Source organism: Orcinus orca, chromosome 2, assembly GCF_937001465.1.
Source record: "Orcinus orca chromosome 2, mOrcOrc1.1, whole genome shotgun sequence".
Lineage (NCBI taxonomy): Eukaryota > Metazoa > Chordata > Mammalia > Artiodactyla > Delphinidae > Orcinus > Orcinus orca.
Genome location: NC_064560.1, coordinates 159,037,141 through 159,062,266, shown reverse-complemented (window position 1 = coordinate 159,062,266; position 25,126 = coordinate 159,037,141). Strand labels below are relative to the sequence as shown.

Here is a 25,126-nt window from a genome sequence, read left to right as displayed (position 1 = left end):
ATTCAGAAAATATAAGAAATGTATATACATAAAGACAATCAGCAAGTTGACCTAACACACTTGCTGCCATGTGTTTATTTTTTCAGCACTATAAGAAAAAAGTGACAATTTGACAGTATGATTACCTAAAGATGTTTGTCTTTTTGAATTTCATAGTATTCTAACAAATTATTTCTGAGACTCAGTGTTTTAAAGAAATTATTCTTCTCAAACTACCCCCTTTATTCTTCTTCTTCTTTTTTTTTTTTTTTGTGGTACGCGGGCCTCTCACTGTTGTGGCCGCTCCCGCTGCGGAGCACAGGCTCCGGACGCGCAGGCTCAGCGGCCATGGCTCACGGGCCCAGCTGCTCCGCGGCATATGGGATCCTCCCAGACCGGGGCACGAACCTGCGTCCCCTGCACCGGCAGGCGGACTCTCAACCACTGCGCCACCAGGGAAGCCCCCCTTTCTTCTTCATATCCCTTGAGAGCAGATGTTTTGTCTTATCCATCTCTCTAGCTCCAAAGCACCTTCTACAGTCCTTTACACAAAAAAGATGCTAAAAACACTGACCTAAAAATAAATGTACAATGGAACATTATTGAGCCATAAACAGGAATGAAGTAATGACATCTGCTACATGAATGAACCCTGAAAACATGTTAAGTTGAAGAAGCTAGACACAAAAACCACATATTGTATGATTCCATTTGCATAAAATGTGCTGAATAGGTAAATCCATAGACATAGAAAGTAGACTAGCAGTTGACAGGAACGGGGGGAGGGGAGAATGGAGAATGAATACTAATGAATATGCGATTTCTTTTTAGGGCAAAGAAAATTTTCTGGAATTTCCATAACTTTTTAAAAATATTAAAAATCACTGAACTGTACACTATAAAAGGGAAAATTTTACGATATCTCAATTAAAAAAAAAAGAATGAGTGAATGAATGCTCACACTATTTCTCTTTCATTTAGAGTTAAAAAATACTGCCCACTGACTAACATGTAACCCGATTTAACTTTCTCTACCCTTTAGCATATGCTTGGTTGCCCCTTCCCCTTGCTTAACTAATATGTCCTCCAAGAACGAACAATTTTTATACTACAAAAGAAATCACAAAATCTTTTAGAAAAGTAAAACTGACTTTACATTATTCCACCGTGGCTGTCTGTACCATGTCTACATTCAAAAGTTTCAACTGAAAAATGATTATAAGGAACTATTCTCATTTTTCACCTTTTCTTCTTCCTTGTACCTTTTTACTAAATAACAGCATTAAACGTTGTTTGGTGTCAAAAGCAAATGATGGAATGAATTATCAAATTCAACTCAATGAACACATTGACTGTATTTAAGCACAGTGCTATGTTGGGAAACAAGGTCTATTAAATAAATAGGAAAACCTATCTTAATAAATAAACCACAAAACTATCCCATATATCACTTTCTCTGAAACTTTAAATAATCAGTCTGGAGAATACAGTGATGGTAAAGGCAGCTCTTGCCACAAACTGTTAAGTCACACAAATATTTATTAAGTGCTTACTCAATAAAATGGTATAAAACAAGGAAAAGAGCATCAGCTTTGCCCTCAAGTAGATATGGGCCTGAATTCCACACCTTCATTTGCTAAACTGTGTGCGTTGGGAAAATTAGTTAACCTTCATGAATCTTACCCTTTCTCGTATAAATGCCACACTACCTGCGTGGCATGGTATTATGAGGAATAAATGAGATAGCATAAGGTGCCTAGCAAGGCTTCAGTAAATGGAAACTATTGTTAAGATTATGATTATGTTCCGGGCACCAAAGATCTGGAGGGTGGGGTTAAGGATGAATAAGCCATTTTCAACTGGAGGTTCAGTAAGGACTCAGGAAAATGCAGCTGAATGTTGAAGAATAAGAAGTTTCAATTCAATTTGGTAATATTTTGTAGAGGAATTTTCTGTTTATGTTCATGAGAGATATTGGTTTATAATCTTCTTTTCCTGTAATGTCTTTGCCTGGTTTTGGTATCAGGGTTATGCTGGAAAGAATTCAGTCCTTCTGGCAGTGGCGGCCACTCTCCTCTTCCAGGCCTGCACCAGTGAAGAAGAATCTCTCCAGTCTCCTAATCTTTCTGTTTCTAGAGGTCTGTGGAGAAGGGACTGCAAGTGAGAGTGAACCACTTTTGTATCAGTAGCTACCAATGGCTCTATGCTTGGCCTTTAGCAATTCATTAAAGAAAAGTCTAGTCAAATACATCTTATCTGCTTGTATGGTGCCTGGTATCTCTTCCTGTAACTGTGCTCTGGCACAGTGACAGGGTTCTTGTGTCTCATATCTCGGGAGGAGTCTGTCTTTCCGTGGACTTCAGGCTACTTAGTTGCTGTACATCATAAGTCCTCTGATGGGTTCAAGAAATGTTATGATTTTAGAGTTTATCTGACATTTTATTACAGTTAGGAGAAGAGACACTCTCCACTTTCATCCTCCTAGGTGGAAACAGAACGCCCACATTCAGCAACATTTTAAAGTGAATTTCTATTTTATTAATCAATAATAGCATGGATTTGTGAAAGACACATTTATTCAGATTACACCTTTGGATTCATGGACTTTGGGCAGATTTATTACTCTGTGCCCCATCCCTTCCCTATCAGAGATCTACACACATGGCTTTTAAATCACTGTCATACTTTATGAGAAAAAAAATCAATTTAAAAAACTTTTAACTGTGATTTTAAAATTACTAAAATCAATTGTAATTTTGAGCTATTATAATTTAGGTATATTTCAAATACAAAAGCAAAAATTTTCATTTGCACATACGGTTAGAAATGGCTTCTAAATATATATAAGCTTTGAATTTCCTAATTCTCACATATCTAAAGTCACAATCACTGTATGTTAAGGTATAAAAGGTGCTACGATGGCTAGGAATTAAACTCAGGACATAATGTCAAAAAAAACCTATTGTGATTTCCCACAAAAATGTAACCTGCTTTTGATAAATTAGTGCAATTACATTAGTAATTACTTTTAGCACTTTGATACATATTTTCTGAGCAACATATTTCATCTACAAATAAGAAAACTGAAGAATGCTGTGGTTTTCAAACAACTTTGACAACTAATCTGTCCTAGCATTTAACCATACAACATATGTTCTAATTTTCCCCCATTGATTATAGTATAGCCTATTTGACTTTCTAATTATTCTTTATTATGCGGTTCTTAAAATTTTAAGAGAAAAACTAAAGAAGAAAAATATTTTTAAAAGTGAACTATTTTAATACATCACTTTATAGAATTTAATTGTTCCTGGGTTCATAACAAATAAATGGATTGAAAACTAGTCTCTCATTTGTACTGAAGAAAGTTAACTGCACAGTGAAAGGGAAAAAAATTTTAATGACTTACTAAATTACTTAAAAAGTTTGCTTTCACTATAAAACTGTTAGACACATTAATCAGGACTTAGAATCAGATAAGTGGTATCATGTGCTCAAAAATATACCCAATGAATTAAATACCAAAAGAAACAGATATTATCTTTCAGAATTCAATTCAATTTCTCTCTTTTGTATTAAAATCTGAAAGTAATAATCAAGCGGAGAGGAAGGAGACAAGTACTTTAAAGATATCCCAGAAGCATAGTGCTAGAACTTACGTCCTACCATATCGTCAGTCAATTTTTAATGGATGATCACTAAACTACTGCTACTGCTAGTAAACGGCTTGATTTCTTTATATACATATATTAAACTACTATGCATTTCAAAGTGAAATACATAATACTTCTTCCTGAAACAGCCATAATTTGGGCTTCAAGTATTCTTAGAAGCATTTATCTTCCAGAAAAGATGTGGTTTTGATTCCCTTGTGATAAGGTGAATTTCCTTCATTATCTTCAAGCCCTTTGTATATGATAGGATTGAATTCCTTCAAGGTCACTCAAAGTTGTGAAAGCCCTAGAGGATTATTTTGGCACTCTGACTCTCTTATTCTTTGAAACATTTGGCAGTGTATCAGAGCTTCATCAGAGAAAAAAATTAAATCCACAAAATTTATAGGGGAAAAAGTCATGACTGACTATATTTGCCAAGGGAATTGTATTCATTCAAAAAATATTTAGTATGGAGATATGTATCAATTATAGAGTGAAACACCTGGCTCCTATTTAAAATGTTTTATCTATAGCCCACTGGGTATTTATTTATCTTGGTTAAAACTGACATAGGCCTGCGGCTCTCCTAACTTCTGTATTGCATGTAAAATTAAATGAAAATAATTTTTACACATATTAAATCCAACTGTTCTAGATTCTTTCTAAATAAAACTTCCTCCTACTAGCTAACACATTGGTTTCTTTTATTTTTATTATGATTTTTACTGACATTAAATGTTAACTGCACACTATTATTTAATGACGTTGTAAGTCAACAAAAATTTAAATATTGCCATCTTGTGGTCAGACATTCATATATGTGAAACAGAAAACAATGCCACTTTCCTAAAGAGAGGTATTTACCCTTAAAATCTTACCAAAGATATTTTCCTATCAGGTGAGAAAAATGATCACACAACATCCTCCAAGAAGACAAAATTCATTTATAATTTTAAGAAATTATAATTTAAAAAAAAAACTAAATTAAATATATAGTCATTCATCATGAATAGTAACAGAATTCAGTAGAAGGACATCAAGTCAGTCCTGATATTATCTTAGAAATATTCATTTGCTTATATCTATATACTGTCATGATTAATTTTTAAACACAATGAGGAAAGTGTTACAGGTAATTTTCCACAGGATTTTAAGATATAACACTAACACTACTCTACCACTGTTAGGTTTTAAAAAGTGGTCAGGAGGGGAAAGTTCTGAAAAGCTGGAGCAAGAAAGGAACAGAAAACAAGCAGAAAAGTAAAAACCTAAACCTCATATAACATAATCTTAAGCACTTCCTCATTTAGGTCCTCCCCAAACTGCCCAACAGTTACATTTGTAATTATATTGGCATTCAATATATGAGATAAAAAAAACACAATTACAAAAGTGAAGAGAAACATTCCACTGCTCAAAATACTCCTAATACTTCTACCTGGACTGTAGACAGAAAGTTTTTAAACAGAAGACATCTTAATTTCTACTGCCAAATTTCAGAATTTAGGTTATATAAAATTTAAATGACAAAGAAGCAAGAAGGCAAACTAAGCACAAGGCCAACAGCTTTGCAGAAACACAAAGACAACATCAAATGCCGGGATGCTGACTGCAGAATCATTTAGCCACACAATTTTGGTAATCAAGCAGTACAGAAAAGTTCATTCATATGATAGCATCTAACATGAGTTCTTTGTTTTCTAACTTGTACCTGTTGATCAAATCGCCACACAACATAAATAGCCTTTACAAAGCTCCTTAACAACCATAACCATTGCCTTTATATTATAATTTAAAACAGACAACTATAATACAGATACAGACTTATACATAGATAAAAAGACACTGACATTCAATTGTACAAGAACCAAAAGGTAAGATTAAAATAAAAATACTACCTAAGAGTTTTTAAAATCCATTAGAAATAGTGTTTATTGGTAAAGAGAACTAACAAATATACTCAAATACAATACCAAATTCTTTATCCCAAAGGGCTAAATCAAAGAAAACAAAAAAAACCCCTAGAGAATAAGAATAAAACTTATATAAAAGAATTCTCATTATATATGTGTTCAATTCACAACATATATCAAACTCTTATATTATTACAAGGAAACAAATCTTACCTTGTTGCTGTGAAAGTGAAATATCACATTTATTTCTTACACGTATTAAACGACTTTGAACTGGCTTGTGTTCAACTTGCTTAACATCTTGGTCTTGTTTTTGTTGGTACTGAAGAATTTAAGACATGAAGTCATAATATTATTTTTTAAGTTACTTTAAAAAGATCTGAGCAATTAAATTATTTAGGTGTTTATTATATAAAATTTGGATATCATGCATGCTTTCTAACTACCAAATGGGTGATGGAGTACATATTACTAAAGAAAAGATATTGCAAATAAAATCTTTCAAAAGATTTGGGTAATATACACAGATTTCAGATATTCAAATCATTTCTATTTTTCCTAGAGAATTCAGAGCTACTTATAAACCAACTATTCTAGATACATACATGATGGATTTAGACAGGATAAAAACTTAATTTGACTGTAAGCACTTCCATATAACCATTTTTGCATAAAATGAAAATCTGCATAATGTACTGCAATTTTCAAAGAGCTTTTATATATAATAACATCACTGAATTCTCCCAAGTGTTGAGTAGGTATTGTTACCCTCCTTTGCCATTCAAGAAAAGTACACTCTACCATAAGCCCCATCATCTCTCTTCCTTACTACCACCTAACGAAATTTGAAATTTACAGTAGTCACAAATTCCTTCACAATCACACATTACAAATTGTGATGACTTTAGCCATTTTCTTTCTCCCCTTTCCTGTTTTATGAGCCTAATTATGAATGAGTCTCTGAAAACAACTGTCAGATATAATTTGACAGGAACCTAAAAAGGTATCTCTGAACTCTTAACAACAGATACAAGCAGAGGAGAATCTGAAACACCTGTCCACATGGACTCAAATGTAACCACTCCAGTTCTGGCAGGTACTTATTTATCTACAGATAAAAATGAGTAGCTTTAGTCTGCAATAATAACAACTAGCCTCACCTCTGGTCTTCTAAGTTTAGAGCCATTAGTCATATAGGTTTCTTCCCTGAAGGAAATATTATTTTGGTGTGTATTTCTAAGATGGGTACTATGACTCTTTTGTGCTGCTTCAATTTAGAACCTTCCTACTGGCTCCCTTCCTTAACCACAGGGATTAAGAGCTGAGTATTGTGGAGCTAAACTGCTCGTGTTCAAATTTGGCTAAGTCATTATGTAGCTTTGACCTTGGGTTAAGTTACTTAACCCCCCAATACCTCTATTTTCTCATTCATCAAATGGGGATGATAATAATAATAACTACCTCAGTAGGTTGTTAAAAGGATCAAATGAGTTAATACATAATGAACTTAGAACAGCCTCTGGCAGAGTAAGCACTATAAACAAGTGTGTGCTAGTATTAGTACTAGCCATATTTCTCTGTTAATAAAAGAAATCTAACAAATGAATTTTTTTGAAGCCGTTCTTCTGGTAACACCTTGCAGTTTTATTTTAAAACAGGCCAATAATTAAAGGAGAGCAATCTTTCTTTTATTTTTTAGAATATCTTTATTGAGGTATAACTGATAGACAATAATCTGCATGTATTTAAAGTGTATCATTCGTTAAGTTTTGACATATGTATATACCCATGAAGCCATCATCACAGTCAAGATAATACGATGAACATATCCACCAAGCTCAAAATAACCTGAATTCCCTCCTATAACTATAGATTAGTTTGCATTTTCTAGAATGTCATGTAAGTGGAATCGTAAGGTATGCACTATTTTGGGGGAGTGGGGGTTCTGGCTTTTTCCCCTCAACACAACTTTTGTGAGAATCGTCCATGTCACTGTATGTATCAGTAGTCCATGGCTTTTTTCTTTTTTAATAAATTTATTTATTTATTTTTGGCTGTGTTGGGTCTTTGCCACTGTGTGTGGGCTTTCTCTAGTTGTGTCGAGCAGGGGCTACTCTTCGTTGTGGTGCATGGGCTTCTCATTGCAGTGGCTTCTCTTGTTGCGGAGCACTGGCTCTAGGCGTGCGGGCTTCAGTAGTTGTGGCACACGGGCTCAGTAGTTGTGGCTCGTGGGCTCTAGAGCACAGGCTCAGTAGTTGTGGTGCACGGGCTTAGTTGCTCCATGGCATGTGGGATCTTCCCGGACCAGGGCTCGAACCCGTGTCCCCTACATTAGCAGGCAGACTCTTAACCACTGTGCCACCAGGGAAGTCCATCCGCAGCTTTTTATTGCTAAGTAGTATTCCATCTTATAGATATGCCACAACTTGTACATTCAGCAATTGATGAATATTTATGTTGTTTCCAGTTTGGGGCTACTACCAATAAAGTTGCTATGAACATTCATGTGCAAGCCTTTGCTTAGACATATGTGGTAGTTTCTCTTGGGTAAATAAATACCTAGGAGTGAAATGTCTGGGTCATATGGTAGGTGTACATTTTATCAATACTTTTTAAAGAAATTGCCAAACTCTTTTCCAAAGTGGTTGAATCATTTTACATTCCCAGCCAGCAGCATATGAGAGTTTAAGTGCTCCACACCCTCGCCAAAACTTGGCATGTTAGTCTTTTTAATTTGAGATGTTCTAATGCCTGTGTAGTAGTATTTCCTTGTGGTTTTAATTAGCATTTCCCTAACGATTACCGATGTTGAGAATCTTTTTATGTGCTCACTTGCCATCAGTATATCTTCTTTGGGTAAGGTATCTGTCCAAAGATTTTATCCATTTTTTAATTGGATTGTTTGTTTTCTTAACATCGTATTCTGTGAGTTCCTTATATATCCTGCATATAAGCTTGTTACCAGATAAGTGATTTGCAAATATCTTCTCCCAATCTGTAGCTTGTCTTTTCATTCTTTTAACAGTGTGTTTTGAAAAGCAGATATTCTTGTTTTTGATAAGACCAGTTTATTAATTTTTTTTCTTTCATGGATAGTGTTATTGGTGTCATTTTTGCCTAACCCAAGGTCACAAACAATTTTTCTTTTATTACAGAATTAATTAACAGATATTTATTCATGACTAGTTTTTTCCTGATCTTTGCTTGGTCACAGGTTATTAATACTGAACCCTACATAATAGTGTGTTCCATAAGCAATCTTTATTTTATATACTTTTGGCTTTCACCCTCAACACCATGCAATGCAACACAATACCATACCATGATGACTATTTATTGAATAAATTAATCTACAGTGAGATTACACAGATTAAAAAACTGTATTTAATTTAACATGAGCATTTTTTTTTACACCTTGGAGAGTAATTATCCTATTTTTTCAGTACACAAGATTGCATGGGTCATTGGCTTAACTCAGTATGAAATATCTCATACTTTCACGGTAACACACTTCACAAATTTTAAAAGAATAAATTTTTATTGAGTACCTATTATGCACAAACTACTAAACTAGATATTGCAGGGGAATATAGAGGTGTAAATGATAATAGCTATCTAACTTGGTAATAGGCATTTTTACATACATTATTTTAATCTTTAATTTAAAGATGAGGGAATTAAGGCTTAGGAAAAGGCTAAGTATGTATTCAAGGTCACAGCTAGAGATTGGATGAGCTAAGATCTATAGCCAGGCTTGAGTTAGTGAAAAAAGGAGGCATGATTTGAGGCTGTCTGACTCCAAAGACTGTGCTCTTGACAGTGTTCTATGCTAAGGCAATATTGTTACCATTCTGATTTAAGTAAAGTACAAGTGCTATTAATTGGGTACCTGAGGAAAATCTTCAGCTGCTACTGATAATTTAACATCATCTTCTTGTGTTGTCAGAAGTTTTGTGGGAAGGGCAAGGTGAGGATCTGGCTGCAACTCCAATTCTCCCAAACTCATTGGACCATGACTAGCACATAAATCTTCATAAATATCATCTGTTATCAAGTATGTAAATGAAAAGTTAAAATAAATTATTTCTTAGAAAAAGAAAAATTGGCTAAAATTACCAATATTTCTTACCTGCTGAATTAGAAGTACTTCAACAGAAAATACGTGTCACCAAGCCTTCACTGCAATTAAATCCAAAGCTCATAGAGAATGCAAAAAGTACCTATGTTCAAACAAATCTATGGACTATTCTAAGGTTCCAATCAGCAAGCCGTTCACGCAGTCCACACCCAACACTCACTCCTACACACCAACTCCTAACACTCCAGATTACTTTTTCTATCAATAAGAGTCAATAGAATACTTTCCATCTAAAATGTAATCTTAAATCAAGGGGCAATTTCCTGACTAGAAAATGTTGGTATTGCTTAGTTCTGTTCTGGTATTTTTCTTCAAAAGATCAAGCTCCTCTTTTCCTCAACCAAATGGCATCTCAATGAAATCAATAAAAAGAAGACAATAAGAGCAGAGATAAATATTTATCTACTAATATCACTGTACATTTACATTACATTTTATACTCCAAGCACTTTCACATATAATATCTCATTTAACTTGAACCTCACAATCATTCTGTAAGGCAGGAGGATCCGATAGTTTTATAACTGTCTTTCACTCTAAGGCTCAGGGAAGTTAACTGTCAAAATATCAGAGCTAAGAGGTGAAAAGGAACTAAAATCCTCATCTTTCAACTCCTAGTCACTGTTCCTTATTTCACATTCTTGCTAAATTATTTCTAAGAAAATTGTTTTTCCTAATTAATGGTCACCTTTTAAATATAGCACAATGCAGTCTCATTTTAATCAGTAGAAATAGACCTGAAGCAATATACATAAATTGTTTTAAATGAAATGACATTTTAAAGACCCCACAGGTATTTTCTATTTAAAAGCAGTATGTTGACAATTTCTTAGGTTTAGCAAATAAGCACTCTCTGGTTTTTTTATGTTAATCTATATTTTTAGGTGGGTTTTACATAAAGCAGAATACATACACTGACTTTTAAGTTTTACCTTTCCAGAATTTGATCTACACAAAACAATTTCTCAAAATTATTACCTGTTTTATTCTCATTTTATTTATAAGATTAATTTAAATAATTGTAATAACATGCATCATTTAGAGCAACCATTGTTCCAAGCCTCACATTGGCCTTTTTATATTCTGATATGGCTTTTTCTATTCCTATGTCACTTTTCCTACATTTTCTTAAGACTGGCAAATGAATTAAGATAAAAGAATTCATACATACATAAAAACTTTTTGTACTGATTATATATGATTATATACCTAGAAAGCCCTGGAGTCCCTAGTGAGGAAAAATAATTTTATTAGACGTAATAAGACAATTTGGTACTATGACTGGATACTAAAAAAATATACAAAAGTCATTGGTTTCTCTCTATATTATGCAATATGCACTTAGAAATAGAAAAATAATCTTTTACTATAGTGACCAGAACTGTAAAATAATTAAGAAAGGTATAGAAGAAGAAAATGAAGAAAATTATGAAATCTTATTGAAGAGCACAAAACAAGATCTGGACAAATAGTAAAATACATAAAATGTATTTTTATACATACATATAAAAATGTCAATTCTTCCAATATTAATACATAAATTAGCACAATTCCAATCCGGGTGATTTTTAATTGAAAAACATAATTTTAGAGTTTATATGGAAGGATAAATGCCTGAGAATTGTCAAGAAAAGCAGGAAATTTTTTTTTTTTTTTTTGCGGTACACGGGCCTCTCAGTGTTGTGGCCTCTCCCGTTGCAGAGTACAGGCTCCGGACGCGCAGGCTCAGTGGCCATGGCTCACGGGCCCAGCCGCTCCGCGGCATGTGGGATCCTCCCGTACCGGGGCACAAACCCGTGTCCCCTGCATCGGCAGGCGGACTCTCAACCACTGCGCCACCAGGGAAGCCCCAGGAAAATTTATTTTGAAAAGTAAACTTGCCCTATCAGATAACAGAATGTACCATAAAGACACAGTATTCCAATGTGTTTTAGATCCTAAGGAATCTAGAATACTTAGAATAAAGAATCGAGAAAAAAAAATTCCTAGATCTATGAGAATTTAATATACAAATTGGTTGATATTTTAATTCAGTAGGAAAAAGATACATAATAATTGGCACAACTGACTACTTATCTGGAAGAAAATCAAATTGAACTTCTACCTTATACCACTTGCAAAAATAAATTCCAGATAGACTTAAATATAAATATATACTAAATAATGAACTTGCAAAAAGAATCTGAGACTACAGGTATAAGCTTGTATTGGGGGAAACCTAACCATGTGATGAAAACACAGGAAGTATAAACGATGTAAACAATTCTGTAAAATTTTTTAAATTATATGGAAAAGAATATAAATAATGTCAATGAACAAAGTACAAATCTGGGAAAAGACATTTGCAATACAGATGATAGAAAATATCTAAAATACAGAAATAGTTCTTACAAAGTTACAAGAAAAACTTAGAACCTAACAGATGGGGGAAAAACTTAAGTAGGTAATTCACAGAAGAGCAAATACAAATAGCCAACAAACATAAACTCAGCAGTAGTCAGCCATATCTTTATACTTTAACTGACAAAAATAAAAATAGTAGTAAACACAATTTCTAGAAGGGATATAGAGGGAAGGTTGTAATATATTACTAATAAAAATAAATTAGTTTAAATTTTTAAGACAGCAACTTGGTATATCTATTTTAAATTTTTAAATATATTTTCCCTTGGGCCCAGTAACTACTTCTGGGAAACTATTCCCTAAATATAAAATGCAGCAATATGTTAGGATACACACGTGTGAATATTTACTTTAGCACTGTTTATAGTAGGGGCGAAATGATAATAAAGTAAATATTCATCAACAGAGCAATGATTGAATACATTATCGGAAATCCATACTAAAAGTGGATAAAAAGTCAATAAAAAGATGAATTTAAGCACTACTACTTGACCTTGAGTAATTTCTGCAGGGTTTACTGGGTGAAAACAAAATGCAGGTGAGTGTGCACGACACAATCTCAACTTGTAAAATAACAACAAATACACACACATCGTATGTACCTATCATGTATACTGTATGTGTGTGTGTATATAATTATTATATATGCATAAGGAAAAAAAACCAGGAAGGTTACATACCAGAATCTTAACACGAGTTAAGGCATAAAGTGGGACAGGAGAAAATGTGAGGAGGAGGGGTAGATGAAGAGCACTCAGAAAAAGTCTATAACTTAAAGTAATATATGATATAACCGTATTTTATTTTTATGTAAAATGATATGTGGCTGATGTATGGGTGTAAAGAAAAAAGTTAGTTGAAAAGGACACAAGGGGGCTTCCCTGGTGGCGCAGTGGTTGAGAGTCCGCCTGCCGATGCAGGGGACACGGGTTTGTGCTCCGGTCCGGGAAGATCCCACATGCCGCGGAGCGGCTGGGCCCGTGAGCCATGGCCGCTGAGCCTGCGCGTCCGGAGCCTGTGCTCCGCAACGGGAGAGGCCACAACAGTGAGAGGCCCGCTAAATATAGAAACAAAGAAAGTGTATAATCAAACATCGCCCAAAAGCATTAAAAGTGCATAATAGCTTTCAGCTCATATGACACCCTATCACTTAACCTATATTTACTGACTATGCTACATACTCTGCTAGATGACAGGGCTATGACAGTGGACAAGATAAAGTCTCCATTTTCAAGTGAGATTACAAATCAGTGTGATAAGAGCAACATTAGGCAGGCGACATTAGAGGACTACACAGAGAGCATATTTGACGGTACCTAACCCAGTGATAAGGGATCAGGAAAGGATTCCATGACAGCAATCACAACAATGTTGAACTTGATATGTCACTTCTAAAAAGTATGCTCATTGAGTGTAATGTACGTTAGTTAGCCCTTTGTAAGAAACACTTAAAGTATTATTCCATTCAAGACAAATTTAATTAACCATAATTTAAAATCCCTAATTTTACTTTTCTAGAATCTTACTGCTTTGAAAAAGCAACCATGGTAGACTTTCAGAGAAGACTAAGTCTGCTTGAATTGCCAGTGCCAGCAGCAGCTTTGGTTCTTGCCTGTCTAATAAATTATTCCATTTGTATGAAACCCAAAGGTACCTCAAATTCCACATAGATGAAACCCCACTCATTTTTATTTCCTCCTAATTCTGTCTTTCCTCCAGAATCCCTCCCTCCCTCAGTGAATGGAAATACCATCTATCCAATCATTCTAGCCAAAAACCTGGAGTCATCTTAGACCCTCCCTTCTTTTGCACCTCTCATATTCAACTAAGTCTTGTCCACTCTCCTCCTCAAATGTCTGTCAAGCCTCCCTTTTCATATTTCTTCGCTGCTGAATAATGTCTCACCAGGTTTACTTTAATAACTGTCTAAGCCAGAGGCTCCTTGCCTCTAGTCTTAATCCTCTGCAATCTATCCAACACACTGCACCTCACATGATCTTGCTAAATAAAAGGCAAATATAATCATGTCACTCATTTACATACAATCTTTAATGGATCTGTGAATATCACAAAACATTCAGAATTGACAGAAATTCAAGACTGAATTTTCCATGGGCATAAATATAAAGTAAGATTGGAATTACTTTCCGTTTTGCACACAAACGAATCTCTACTGTCTTAGAGTAAATCGAAAAACCACTTGATATTATTATCTATATCCACCTGGTTTCTGCTACTGTTCCAATCCCATTGCATCCTAAAGTCTAATTCACTGATAAAGTACTTACATTTCCCCGCTGAAGTTTCACTGTTTTGTTTTGTTTTTACTTTATCCCCTTGTCTCATTGCATATTCTGCCTTGGAGGTTTCTCTTACACTTACTACACAGCAAACATCTATTCATCATTGAGAACTCATTTCAAGTTAGCTCCTCACACATGAAGTCTTTCTTGATTGCCCTCCCCAGTTACAACTGACCTATACTCCCATCCCATACAGACTGCTTCACAATAACTACAGTAATTTATTGCATGTTTTTGCCTTCTCTCTACTACCTCTACTAGAGAAAAAATTCATTATGGACAAGGCCTTACCAGGTTTTATATTCCTACCACCTAGACTGTGCTTAGAGCAGAGCAAGCACTCAAAAAATATTTTCTGAATAAGTAAATGAATAAACTGGAACGTGCTTATCACACTTCATCATCTGGCTGATTTCTCTAAGATTCAGTTTCACATTGGCTCTTGTGGGAAACCTTCTCTGAGCTCTCATGTGTGGGCTGTTCCTCCTCTGTGCTCCCAAAGCAGTCTGTGTTGTGCATTAATCACGCAATATTAAAATTGCTGTCTCATATTCTTCTACACGAGTTTGTAAACTTCCTCGAGAGCAGATGTCTATTACGTCTGCATCTCAAGACCCTAATATTGTACTAATATATTGGTACCGAGTACACAGTAGGTACTCAATACAAGTTTTCTGAGTAAATGAAGAGCTATAATTGGTAGTAAGTCCCAGAGTCCTCACAGTTTGTTCAAAATACCAGTTTACACTTTAGGGTTCTCGGGACAATTCTTCAAACCTTATTTAGCATCTTTTTGTTACTCAACCCAATGTGAAAGCCTCAGAATTAGAAACAGTGATAGGGGACTATAGGTTGCAAATAGGATGCTTTCTGAAAATGAGCAGGGGTGGGGACAGGCAAGGTAAGAATAGCTGAGCCTCTGTAAACAAAGTTACTAAAAATCAACATGAAAGGCATGAGATTAGCCAGCAGCAGAAATAGTGATACACTGGGACTCATTCTTCTACAGTAAACATAATGTAACAAAATACTTAAAGCAAGAGGAACAAACTAGCTCTCTATAGGCACCTTCCTTTTAAGCAACTGTGGATAGTTTCTGGTTCCATTAAATACATTTGAGAAGGTATTGATATTTTTACATTCTCCAAGCATTATTAAAGATAGTAACAGTTACCATGTGCCAAGCACAGTGCTAACTACTTTATGTGCATTGTCACCTACTACCCACCCCTAATAACCTGAGGAGGTAGATATTGTTTGCAATAAGCAGCCTCCACGATGGTCCCCTAACATCTGGGTCCTGGTATTCACACCTTTCTGTAGTCCCCTACAATATTATTCCAGGATTGGTCTGTGTTATCAACAGAATGTGGCAGAAGTAATGGCATGTCACTTCTGAGACTAGGTTATAAAAGACATCGTGGTTTCCATCTTGGTTGTTCACTTTCTCTCAGATCATCCACTCTGGGAAAAGCCAGCTGCCATGTCATGACAGCTCTATAGAAAGGTTCCAGTAATGAGGAACTGAGGCATCTTGCCAGCAGCCATGTGAGTGAGCTTGGAAAATAGATCCTCCAACCCTAGCTGAAGCCCTCATATGACTGCAGCTCTAGCCAACAGCTTGACTACACCTTCATGAGAGATCCTGAGAACCATGCAGCTAAGCTACTCCCAGATTCATAACTTTCAGAAATGTGTGAGATAATAAATGTTTGCTGTCTTCATCTGCTAAATTTTGGGGTAATTTGTTACATAGCAATAGGTAACTAACACATTAATATTATCCCCACTTGATAGATGAAGAAACTTGGGCTCAGAAAGATTGTTACTTGCCCAAAAATACAGAGCTGGAATTCAAACTGATTTCTGAAACTCCAAAAGCTCGAACTCTTAGCCCCTCTGTCATACTGACCCATCTATATGCTCAATCTTACGCCACATTGCTTATTATTTTTTCCAATTAAATTAAATATCTATAGCGTGCCTACAATTAAAAATGAACTGTACTATAAGTAATCTGCTAGGCGATACCAGGGTATAAGGAGGGGCTAAACAGGATATATCCTCATGGATTTTATTCTATAACATTTATTATTTATTTATTTTTATTTTCTGTAACAATTTAACAAGTACCTTTGTTCGCCAAGTACCAAGCAGCTCTCAAGTGATCTGCGAGAGCCATCTAGTGTCAATTCTATTTAATTGCACTCTGTACTGTTAGCTGGATACAAATATAGAAGTCATATTTTAATGCCACTTTGAATACTAATTTTTAAAAATGTAAAAAAATTAATACTCTTACTATGTGCATAAAATAAATAATTCAAATATTAATTTACATTCATTCCCATAGAAAATTCAGTCTTGAATGTCTCTCAGATATGAATGGTAAGGTATTCGCTCATACTTTGTGCCAATGTTTTTCTAACTTCCAGCATCTCCTCTTCTAACTTCTGGCAAATCTGCATACCTCCAGAAGTTCTTTTCATTTAAGAGAATGCAGCAATGGGCATGAGAAAATCAATAAATGAGAATAAAGCTGATCCTCATTAATTTGAAGATTCCATTTCTGCAAATTCACCTATCTGATAAAATTTATTTGTAACCCTGAAATCAATACTCACAGCACGTTCGCAGTCATTTGTGGACATGTGTAGAGCAGCAGAAACCTGAATCACCCTACACACACTTCAGCAGATGAGGTTGAACACGGTGCTGCTCTGCTTTCTTATCAGCTCTTACACTGTGAACAAGAGTTCTTTTTCGCTATTTAGTGACACATTTTTCACATTTTTGAATGCTTTGTTGGTGATTTTGTGGGTGTTTAAAATTGCCCCCAAACATAGTGCAGAAGTGCTCTCTAGTGTACCTAAGTGCAAGAAGGCTGCGATGGGCCTTACAGAAAAAATATATGTGTTAGATAAGTTTCATTCAGGAATGAGTTAAGTGCTGTTGGCTGTGAGAGTCAATGTTAATGAATCAACAATATCTATTAAATAAGTGTCCTTAAATAGAAACACACATAAAACAAAGCTATGTATTGATCAACTGTCAAAAATGTGATAATCAGAGGCTCACAGGAATCTAACCTTGTATTTCCCCTAGAAGCAGTGGCTCAGTATTTGCTAATTCAATGTTTCTGGTGACTCTACAGGACATAAGTACTATAGATAATGAAAATCAACTACATATCCTAGAAATTGGTATTCTCTATTCTACTCTTATTCCCAAAGTGTTACAGCAGAAAGTTTAGTTAATAAAATTCCAAAACAGTCCTGAGTACACTGAGCACTGAGTCAGAAGACTGAACTTCTACAGTACTACCTAATTTAACATTGTCCTACACAAGATCTGTTATGTCACAGTTTTGATGTGCTGGTTATATTTTTCCAGTATATATTAAAATAAATACATCACTATTAAAAATTTTTAGGTGGACACATGCATATTACCAAAATTATCTCATGCCCCATCCAGTGACTCACGTACCAACACTTTGGGGAAATACTGCTATAAATACCATAGAAAAAGTCATTATCAAACTTTTCAATTATGAATACCCCTTTTAATAAGGAAATTTTGTAAGCCCCTACCTGAAAATAGTTATGCTTTTCTTAATTCAGAGCAGGAACACTACTGTAGATTATAATACAAAATACAGCATTCAACATGGAAACAGTAACCAAAAAAGTATGATGGGATTCGAAGTGAATATTCTAACAGACAATACATCAAGAAGCAATATTTTGGTGTATACCTGTAACTGTGTCACACTGCTGAGATAATGGCTTAGGAGCACATCTTTGATCTGAAGACTCTGCGTTAGTTACAGGCTGCTGCATATAGGTGGAATGTCCCATTAAGATGTTCTCTGCTGCTGCTGTCAGCCTGGGCCTTTGTCCTTCACTAAGTTCACCTACACTGTTTTCCAAGTCCTGTAAAAAGTAGAAACCATTGTTACAAACATTACATTAAAATCAAGTCAAAACAAGAAATATTTGTCAAATGTATCATGATGCAGACCATGTGACTGCTTGAAAGCTATTTTAGGAAGTCCTTATTATGCCACATACACGCTACAGGAAAGTTAGTTTAATAAGATATCTAAGTGCAGGCTTTGTTCTCCATATCTTATTTCTTATGAAGTTAAATACCCATTATCTGTTTTCTTCAACCTCCAAATTAGACAACAATAAAACACACTGGAAAAATGTTATTATTTAAAACACTAAATGCTGTCACACATTATACATTGTTCATACAGCTTAATTAGAAGAATAGAAAATTCACCTCTTGTTCTTTATGAATGAAAATTGGCTAAAGTTGCTAGCGTGAACTTTATAATAAAACAACTGATGAAAATGTACAAAAAGTATGAATATGTTTATCAAATACACAAAATAAATAAAAACTAAAAAAATGATGAATTCTATTTTCTTTTGGTATTAAAAATAATATGCCCTAATCACTAGCGCATCTTGTGACTTGGAGATATTCTAATAAATGAGTTTACTAATCAAGAACTGAATAAAAATTCCAGTATATGAGAGTTCTCATGTTTTTTATTAAAAGGAGTTTAATTTCAACCAAGTAGAGTTTTTTTACTAGAATATATGAAGAAATCACTGCTGAAACATCTTTGATGACTCTGTTGATTACAAAATAAAATCTAACTGTTTAGCTCATCATTCAAGATTTTCTACAATTTGCCCTAATTATCCTCTACAGATTTGTAGCTCCCCTTATCCTGTAATCTGACTTTTCTTTAAGAAAAGTTGCTCAACACTCTTTAAAAAGAAAAAGATTGTTTTGCAATTAATATAAAACCCTTGGAGATTCTTGGGCAAAGTTTAGAATGACAGCAGATACATTTTCCCTAGAAATTAATTAAAAATATTTCACAGTGCCTATTTTACTCTGCCACTACCATATAAATGTTGTGCAATATATAGTACCTTCTCTGTTGTGAACCAATTTTTTTAAGGTACTTGTAACTGCTGAACTACTTAACACCTTAATACTCTATGACCCTACTGAAGATTTAGCTTCCCTATTCACAAAATGCTCTCGTACTCATAAGCAGTTATCATTTTAATATTATACTCAAAGCTCAGACTCATGTCAATTCTAAGTTAGGCTACCTATGATCTCTAGTAGTACACCTGGCCCATCCACATAAATGTACAAATTGCAGTTTTGTCATCAGACTACTCTCACTGACCTGATGCTCCCTCTGGGCAAAGAGTTGTTTAAGCACAAAGAATGGTTACTATTTTCTTACCAAAGCAATATTTTAACTTACAAATCTATCATTACTACCAGTTCTTATTACAAACAAAACAAATGTTTGATAGTTCTGTAAATGTAGGATAACACACTAAACGTCGCTGTTAATCAGACTGGCAAAAATTTTAAATTAAAAATATCATATGTGGGCTTCCCTGGTGGCGCAGTGGTTGAGAGTCCACCTGCCAATGCAGGGGACACGGGTTCGTGCCCCGGTCCGGGAAGATCCCACGTGCCGCGGAGCAGCTGGGCCCGTGAGCCATGGCCGCTGAGCCTGCGCGTCCGGAGCCTGTGCTCCGCAACGGGAGAGGCCACAACAGTGAAAGGCCTGCGTACCGCAAAAAAAAATATATATATATATATCATATGTGGTGTTGGAAAGGAATCTCATATAGTTGAAAAGCAATTTATTAGTGTCTGTTTAAATTATAAATGCTCGTGCCTTTTGAGTAATTCCACCCCTCATCTTCTATAGAAAGGCAATTCCTCATAATGTAATTCTTATTACAGTTTGGAGAGAAAAAAAATTGGAACCAATCTAAAAATCCTTCAACAGTGGAATAATTAAACTAGGGTATACTACATGGTAGATAAAAAGGATATGGTGGATCTTTAGGATTTATAGTTAAATTTTAAGAATCAGATGGCAGAAAAACACATACACATACCTCAAAATTATCCACACATGACCACACACAAACATACACAACCACACATATGCAAATGCTTAGATGCTTAGAAAAAGATCTGGAAAGGATAAACTTCCAACTTCTGGGCTTCTGGTCTAGCCAAGATGGCACACTAACAAAGGCTGCCAGCTCCCTGTCCCCAAAACAATGTTGTAGTAACTACATACGTGGGAAGAAACCAGGATTCTGAGAACTAAGTAAAAGTTGTGAAAAACCACTAAGAAAGACTGATGACTAGCTTGACTTGGTGTGTGTGGGGAGAAAGGGGCTGCATCCTGAGGAGGAGGGTCGCTAGAGGAGGTTTAGTGAGAAGAAAGATTGGTACAAAGTGCTGCTGTCATTCCCTTTTTCCTTCATTAACGTGAGATCATCACTGCTTGTCCCTTAACCATAAAGATCTTGGCAACAATCTGGGCTGCAGATACTAGTACCCCAGAGTAACATCAGGGAGCATGAAGGCCCAGCCGGGGTAAAAAGTTATAGGTGACATCTGACCAGGAACCCATGACCATTCATTCCTTCACTCTCTCCCTTCTTCACCCCAGGACAGGAATACAAAACTTCCCAAAGAAACTTCTTCCTAAGGGTTTTAAAGACACAACAACCATCAGAAACACTAAACGGTAGAGTACCAGCAAACAGCAGTGGCCACGATCAATAGTGGTTCTGTGCTGCCTGAGACGCCCATCCCTGGGGCTCATCTCCTCCTCTCTTCTTATATTCACAGGAACAGAGTATGGCCTGATTTTAGTCCTTACGCAATACGATTTCTCACAGAATAGCTTATTCCCACCGCCACCACCCCACCCACCCCGGCCCCGGAACATGAGTTCATATACCAAAAGAAACAGATTCTCTTATAAAGCAGAAACTAACACATCATTGTAAAGCAATTATACTCCAGTAAAGATGTTAAAAAAAGAAAAAAGAAAAAAAGAAACAGATACTCGAGGAATCAATTAGTGTTTTAAAAAAAAGTGAAAAACATTAATCATACATACATACACACAAGGAATAAAGAAAGATATTAACAATGTGAAACAAAAAAATCATTAAAAAAAAGAACCAAGTAAGACTATCAGATATGAAAAATATAATAAATCAGGTAAATAGTAGGCTAAAGAACAACTTAGTGGTTGGCAGATCAGATTGAAGCACTCTCCCAGAAGAGACTAGGAAAGAATGAAGACGTAGAAAGTCTAAGAGATAAAACAAACAGAAGCAGAAGTGTTAATATCTGGAAATAATAGTTCTAGCTAGTGGGGGAAAAAATGAGAGGAAGAAAAAAATTGAAAAAGTAGTGAGAGAAATTTCCCAGCATTAAAAAGATGGAAAAGTCTGAGCATCGAATTAATAAATGAACCAATATGACTGATTTCCAAAATGAAGGAAAGCGGGATTAGTTAGTGGAACTTCTAAACTACACTGACATTTCTACTAGTTTTTGTGCCATTTGTTTGTCTCATTTTCTCTCTCCTCTTTCTCTCTCAGCCTACTGGTTTCTATAGTAAGCAGCATGGTTTCTACAGCTATGAGAGTACTTTCTTGAGTTTAGCAACAGCAATCACAACTAGTATCTTTCCAGTGAAATCAATTTTTGGTCAAGCTAAGTAAAGTTGCAGAAAATTTAGTCATTTTTCAATAAGAAGGAGTAAGTAAATTTCCATTTTTTCCATTACTAAGTTCCATATCGTTTTTCTTCTACCTTTCCTAAGAATTAAAATTTTTAAGATAAAAATTAATAGAAAATAAAGCCAGCCATCTCCTTGGATTCTGTATAGTCTTCAGATCTTCAGCTCATCTAAAGCCAGTTTCACACCTGTTCAAGCAAAGACAACCAAATACAATAGAAAGAATACTAAATAGAATCAAGAATCCTAGTCCCACCTCTATCATTAACCAGCCTGAGCAACTACACTGTACATTTCCACCTGGAATTTCCTTAAGCACCTTAAACTTAATGTTTCAAATCAAATTCATTACCTTCCCCACAATACTTAGCACTCTTCTCTCTGCTTTTCTAAGCCAACAGCTACACAACCACAACTTCCCTTAACCAGTGACCAATTACTGCCAATCAGTACTCATATTTAAATCTCTCTCCTTTCTATTTCTACTTAACTGCCTTTGTTCATGTTCTCATTCTGGACTACTCCAGTGGTGTTCTGACAAACCTCTATCTTTCCCTCACTTGTCCACGGCTCCATATGTCTTCCTAAATATCTTAGCCTGTGACTCCCTTGCCCAAAAATATCTTAAGGGGCTCCATAGTGTCCAAGCCTTACCATGGCCTACAAGGTTCTTTACGATCATATTGTTCAATCTACTTCTCCAGCTATTTGATCAGTTACTGCATGGCAGAGTAATTGTTTAAGCTCTTTTCTCCCTACAGGACTGTAAGCTGCTTAAAGGTAGGGACCCTGCCTCATTCATCTTTGTACCTTTTCGGAGGTTGTGTCTGGCATATAGTAGATACTCAGTAAATGGTTGCAGAAAGAAAGAAAGAATGAATGAACGATCCTCACAAATCATTTGAAAGGGCTTCAGCTTTTTTCATCTGTAGAATAAGAGAGTTGGAACAGATGGCCTAAATTCCTTTCAGCTGTAAAAGTCATAACTACGGTTCTAGGTTAAAGTTACTGCAAGGCTGATCCCTGAGTAAGCTGAAGTATTAGAGTGCTTTAACTAAAAGTAGGAATATTTTTGTTATCTTTTTCCTGTATTTAGATCTAACAGAAAAAAAATTAAGGTTAAAAAATACCTCTGAATGATAGACCATTTGCTGTGAAACTAACGATTCCTGGTTTTGTTTAGCAAGAAGAGAAAGAATTGCATCAGCATGAATTTCTTTATGGGGCATCCTAATCACTTGTCCTTCGCTGGGAGGATCATCTTCCTAAGTAAAATATAAAGACAATACAATAAAAAAACAAAAATTAATGCATCAATTACATTTTTCATAATTTATGATTAATAAAACTTAACAGTCATCATGAACATGGTCATATTAGCACTTTACAGAAAGAAGATGGACTCTTTATTATCATTTAGATCTCACTTCCATTCGACTATACTAAAAACCCTTTATTTTTGCCTCAAATGTAAATAACAGTATAAAATAATTGGGTTACATTTAAACTAGGGATTTACTATAAAATCATATGAAAGTTGGACCCTTTGTCCCATGTGATTGAGTTACAATGATTCATAAACGTTTTATACAGTGTCATCAAGTTTTTGGCTCACACGGTTTCCTGCTTCATGTTGATGCAGCACACAAAGCTGCGCCCCCAGTGTGGCAATGGGGGCAAAGCACTGTAGCAGTGGTGCAACCTGGACCACAGGCAGAAATGAAAAACTGCAGAAATACGCTGAGGCACCTATAGACCTTTGATTGTCCATTTGCCTTTGCGCTGACAGCCAGTACTCGCTAGGGAGCAGGTACTGAAAGTCCTAGTTGGAAGACCCAGCTTAGACTTCTTGGTGCCTCAAAATAGACCAGTCCCGAAAATGAAGGACAGTGTGGGCCACAGTCAGAAAACTGGATTCCCTTGTAAATACAAGGATTAGCATGATTTTAAACTCCATTAATAGTATTTTTTTTTACTTAAGTATCTTACATTTAATGAAATAAAGTTTAACTCTGGAGTACAAGTCTTTATCCCCCAGGTGGACACAGATAAATACCTACTGGTACATAACTGCAAAGTTAGTCTTTTTCAAGATTGTACTTCTGCATGTGATTTTATCATGAATTTGTAGCATATCTGATTTAGGCTTAGTAAAAATATCAAAATTAAAGTTTAGTTTCAAATGTAAAAAAAGAAAGATGTTATAATTTAGTCCTGGTTCAGTTCAGCTATTTAAACAAACTTAAATGTGCTTTGGCACCATGATAAAGTTCTAAGAATGGATAAAAATGCCCTAATGACATATTAAGTAAGCCAAATGTTAGTGTAATGCTCCTCTGAAAATAAAGACTTCTCCTTTATGCTTCCCCCCCATATTATTTTATAAAAGTGATTTCCACTCTCTTCAGAACAGACTCAATTACTTGTAATAAATAATTACTGTTTAAAAAGTAACTGCTATTAAAATCTTATCAAAACTCTCCTTCATTAATTATTTCATACTCCTACATATAGTAAAGCAAATTGTTTTAACACATTACTTGAATATATGAATCTCCAGATTTGGCATCTTTACCCTGTTGTGTCTTTAATAGTGTAAAGATGCTACATGGCATCTTTTGCTTTTTGTTTGTTGGACTTGACAAACACCGGACACACACACCCAGCTGCTTGCAACTCAAGCTTTAGGATTCATATAGCTCCTATTAGAACTCAAAATTTACAGTTTTTAGCTTAAGTTGATAGCTTAAGATGAAAGACAAATTATCATGTATCCATATAAAAAGAGTTGTGGATCTATCACTATACAGCTATGTGACACAAACAAGTGATTTAACCTCATTCAATGCAAAGTAAAATGAGTAGTTACTATTTTTAACAAAGAATGAGCATCATCTTTTGGGATGCTTTTTAAAAACATACAGGTTTAGGCTTCTAACTGCCCACACACATGCATGCATACCATATAACACTCATGACCTACCGAATCAACATATCAGAGGGTGGGGGCAGGATGCATATTTCTAAAAGCTCCACTGGTGAATTTAATATACAATCCTAGTTTACATCACTTGAATAGGCTGCTTTAAAGAAATTTCTAGGGAGTTCCCTGGTGGCCTAGTGGTTAG

At 35.2% G+C, this 25,126-nt stretch overlaps 1 protein-coding gene across 6 annotated transcripts in view; it reads right to left on the bottom strand.

Moving 5' to 3' along the window:
• The window catches only part of KIAA0586 (KIAA0586 ortholog), a 105,697-nt gene that overhangs the window by 22,813 nt on the left and 57,758 nt on the right, over window positions 1-25,126 (bottom strand). For all 6 annotated transcript variants that reach the window (XM_033404680.2, XM_033404677.2, XM_049706364.1 and 3 more), the window contains 4 exons: window positions 23,129-23,263; window positions 18,150-18,327; window positions 9,438-9,592; window positions 5,762-5,870 (listed from right to left, as the gene is read on the bottom strand). In XM_033404680.2, the coding sequence (XP_033260571.1) occupies window positions 5,762-5,870; window positions 9,438-9,592; window positions 18,150-18,327; window positions 23,129-23,263 (577 nt within the window). The remainder of the gene's footprint in view (window positions 1-5,761; window positions 5,871-9,437; window positions 9,593-18,149; window positions 18,328-23,128; window positions 23,264-25,126) is intronic.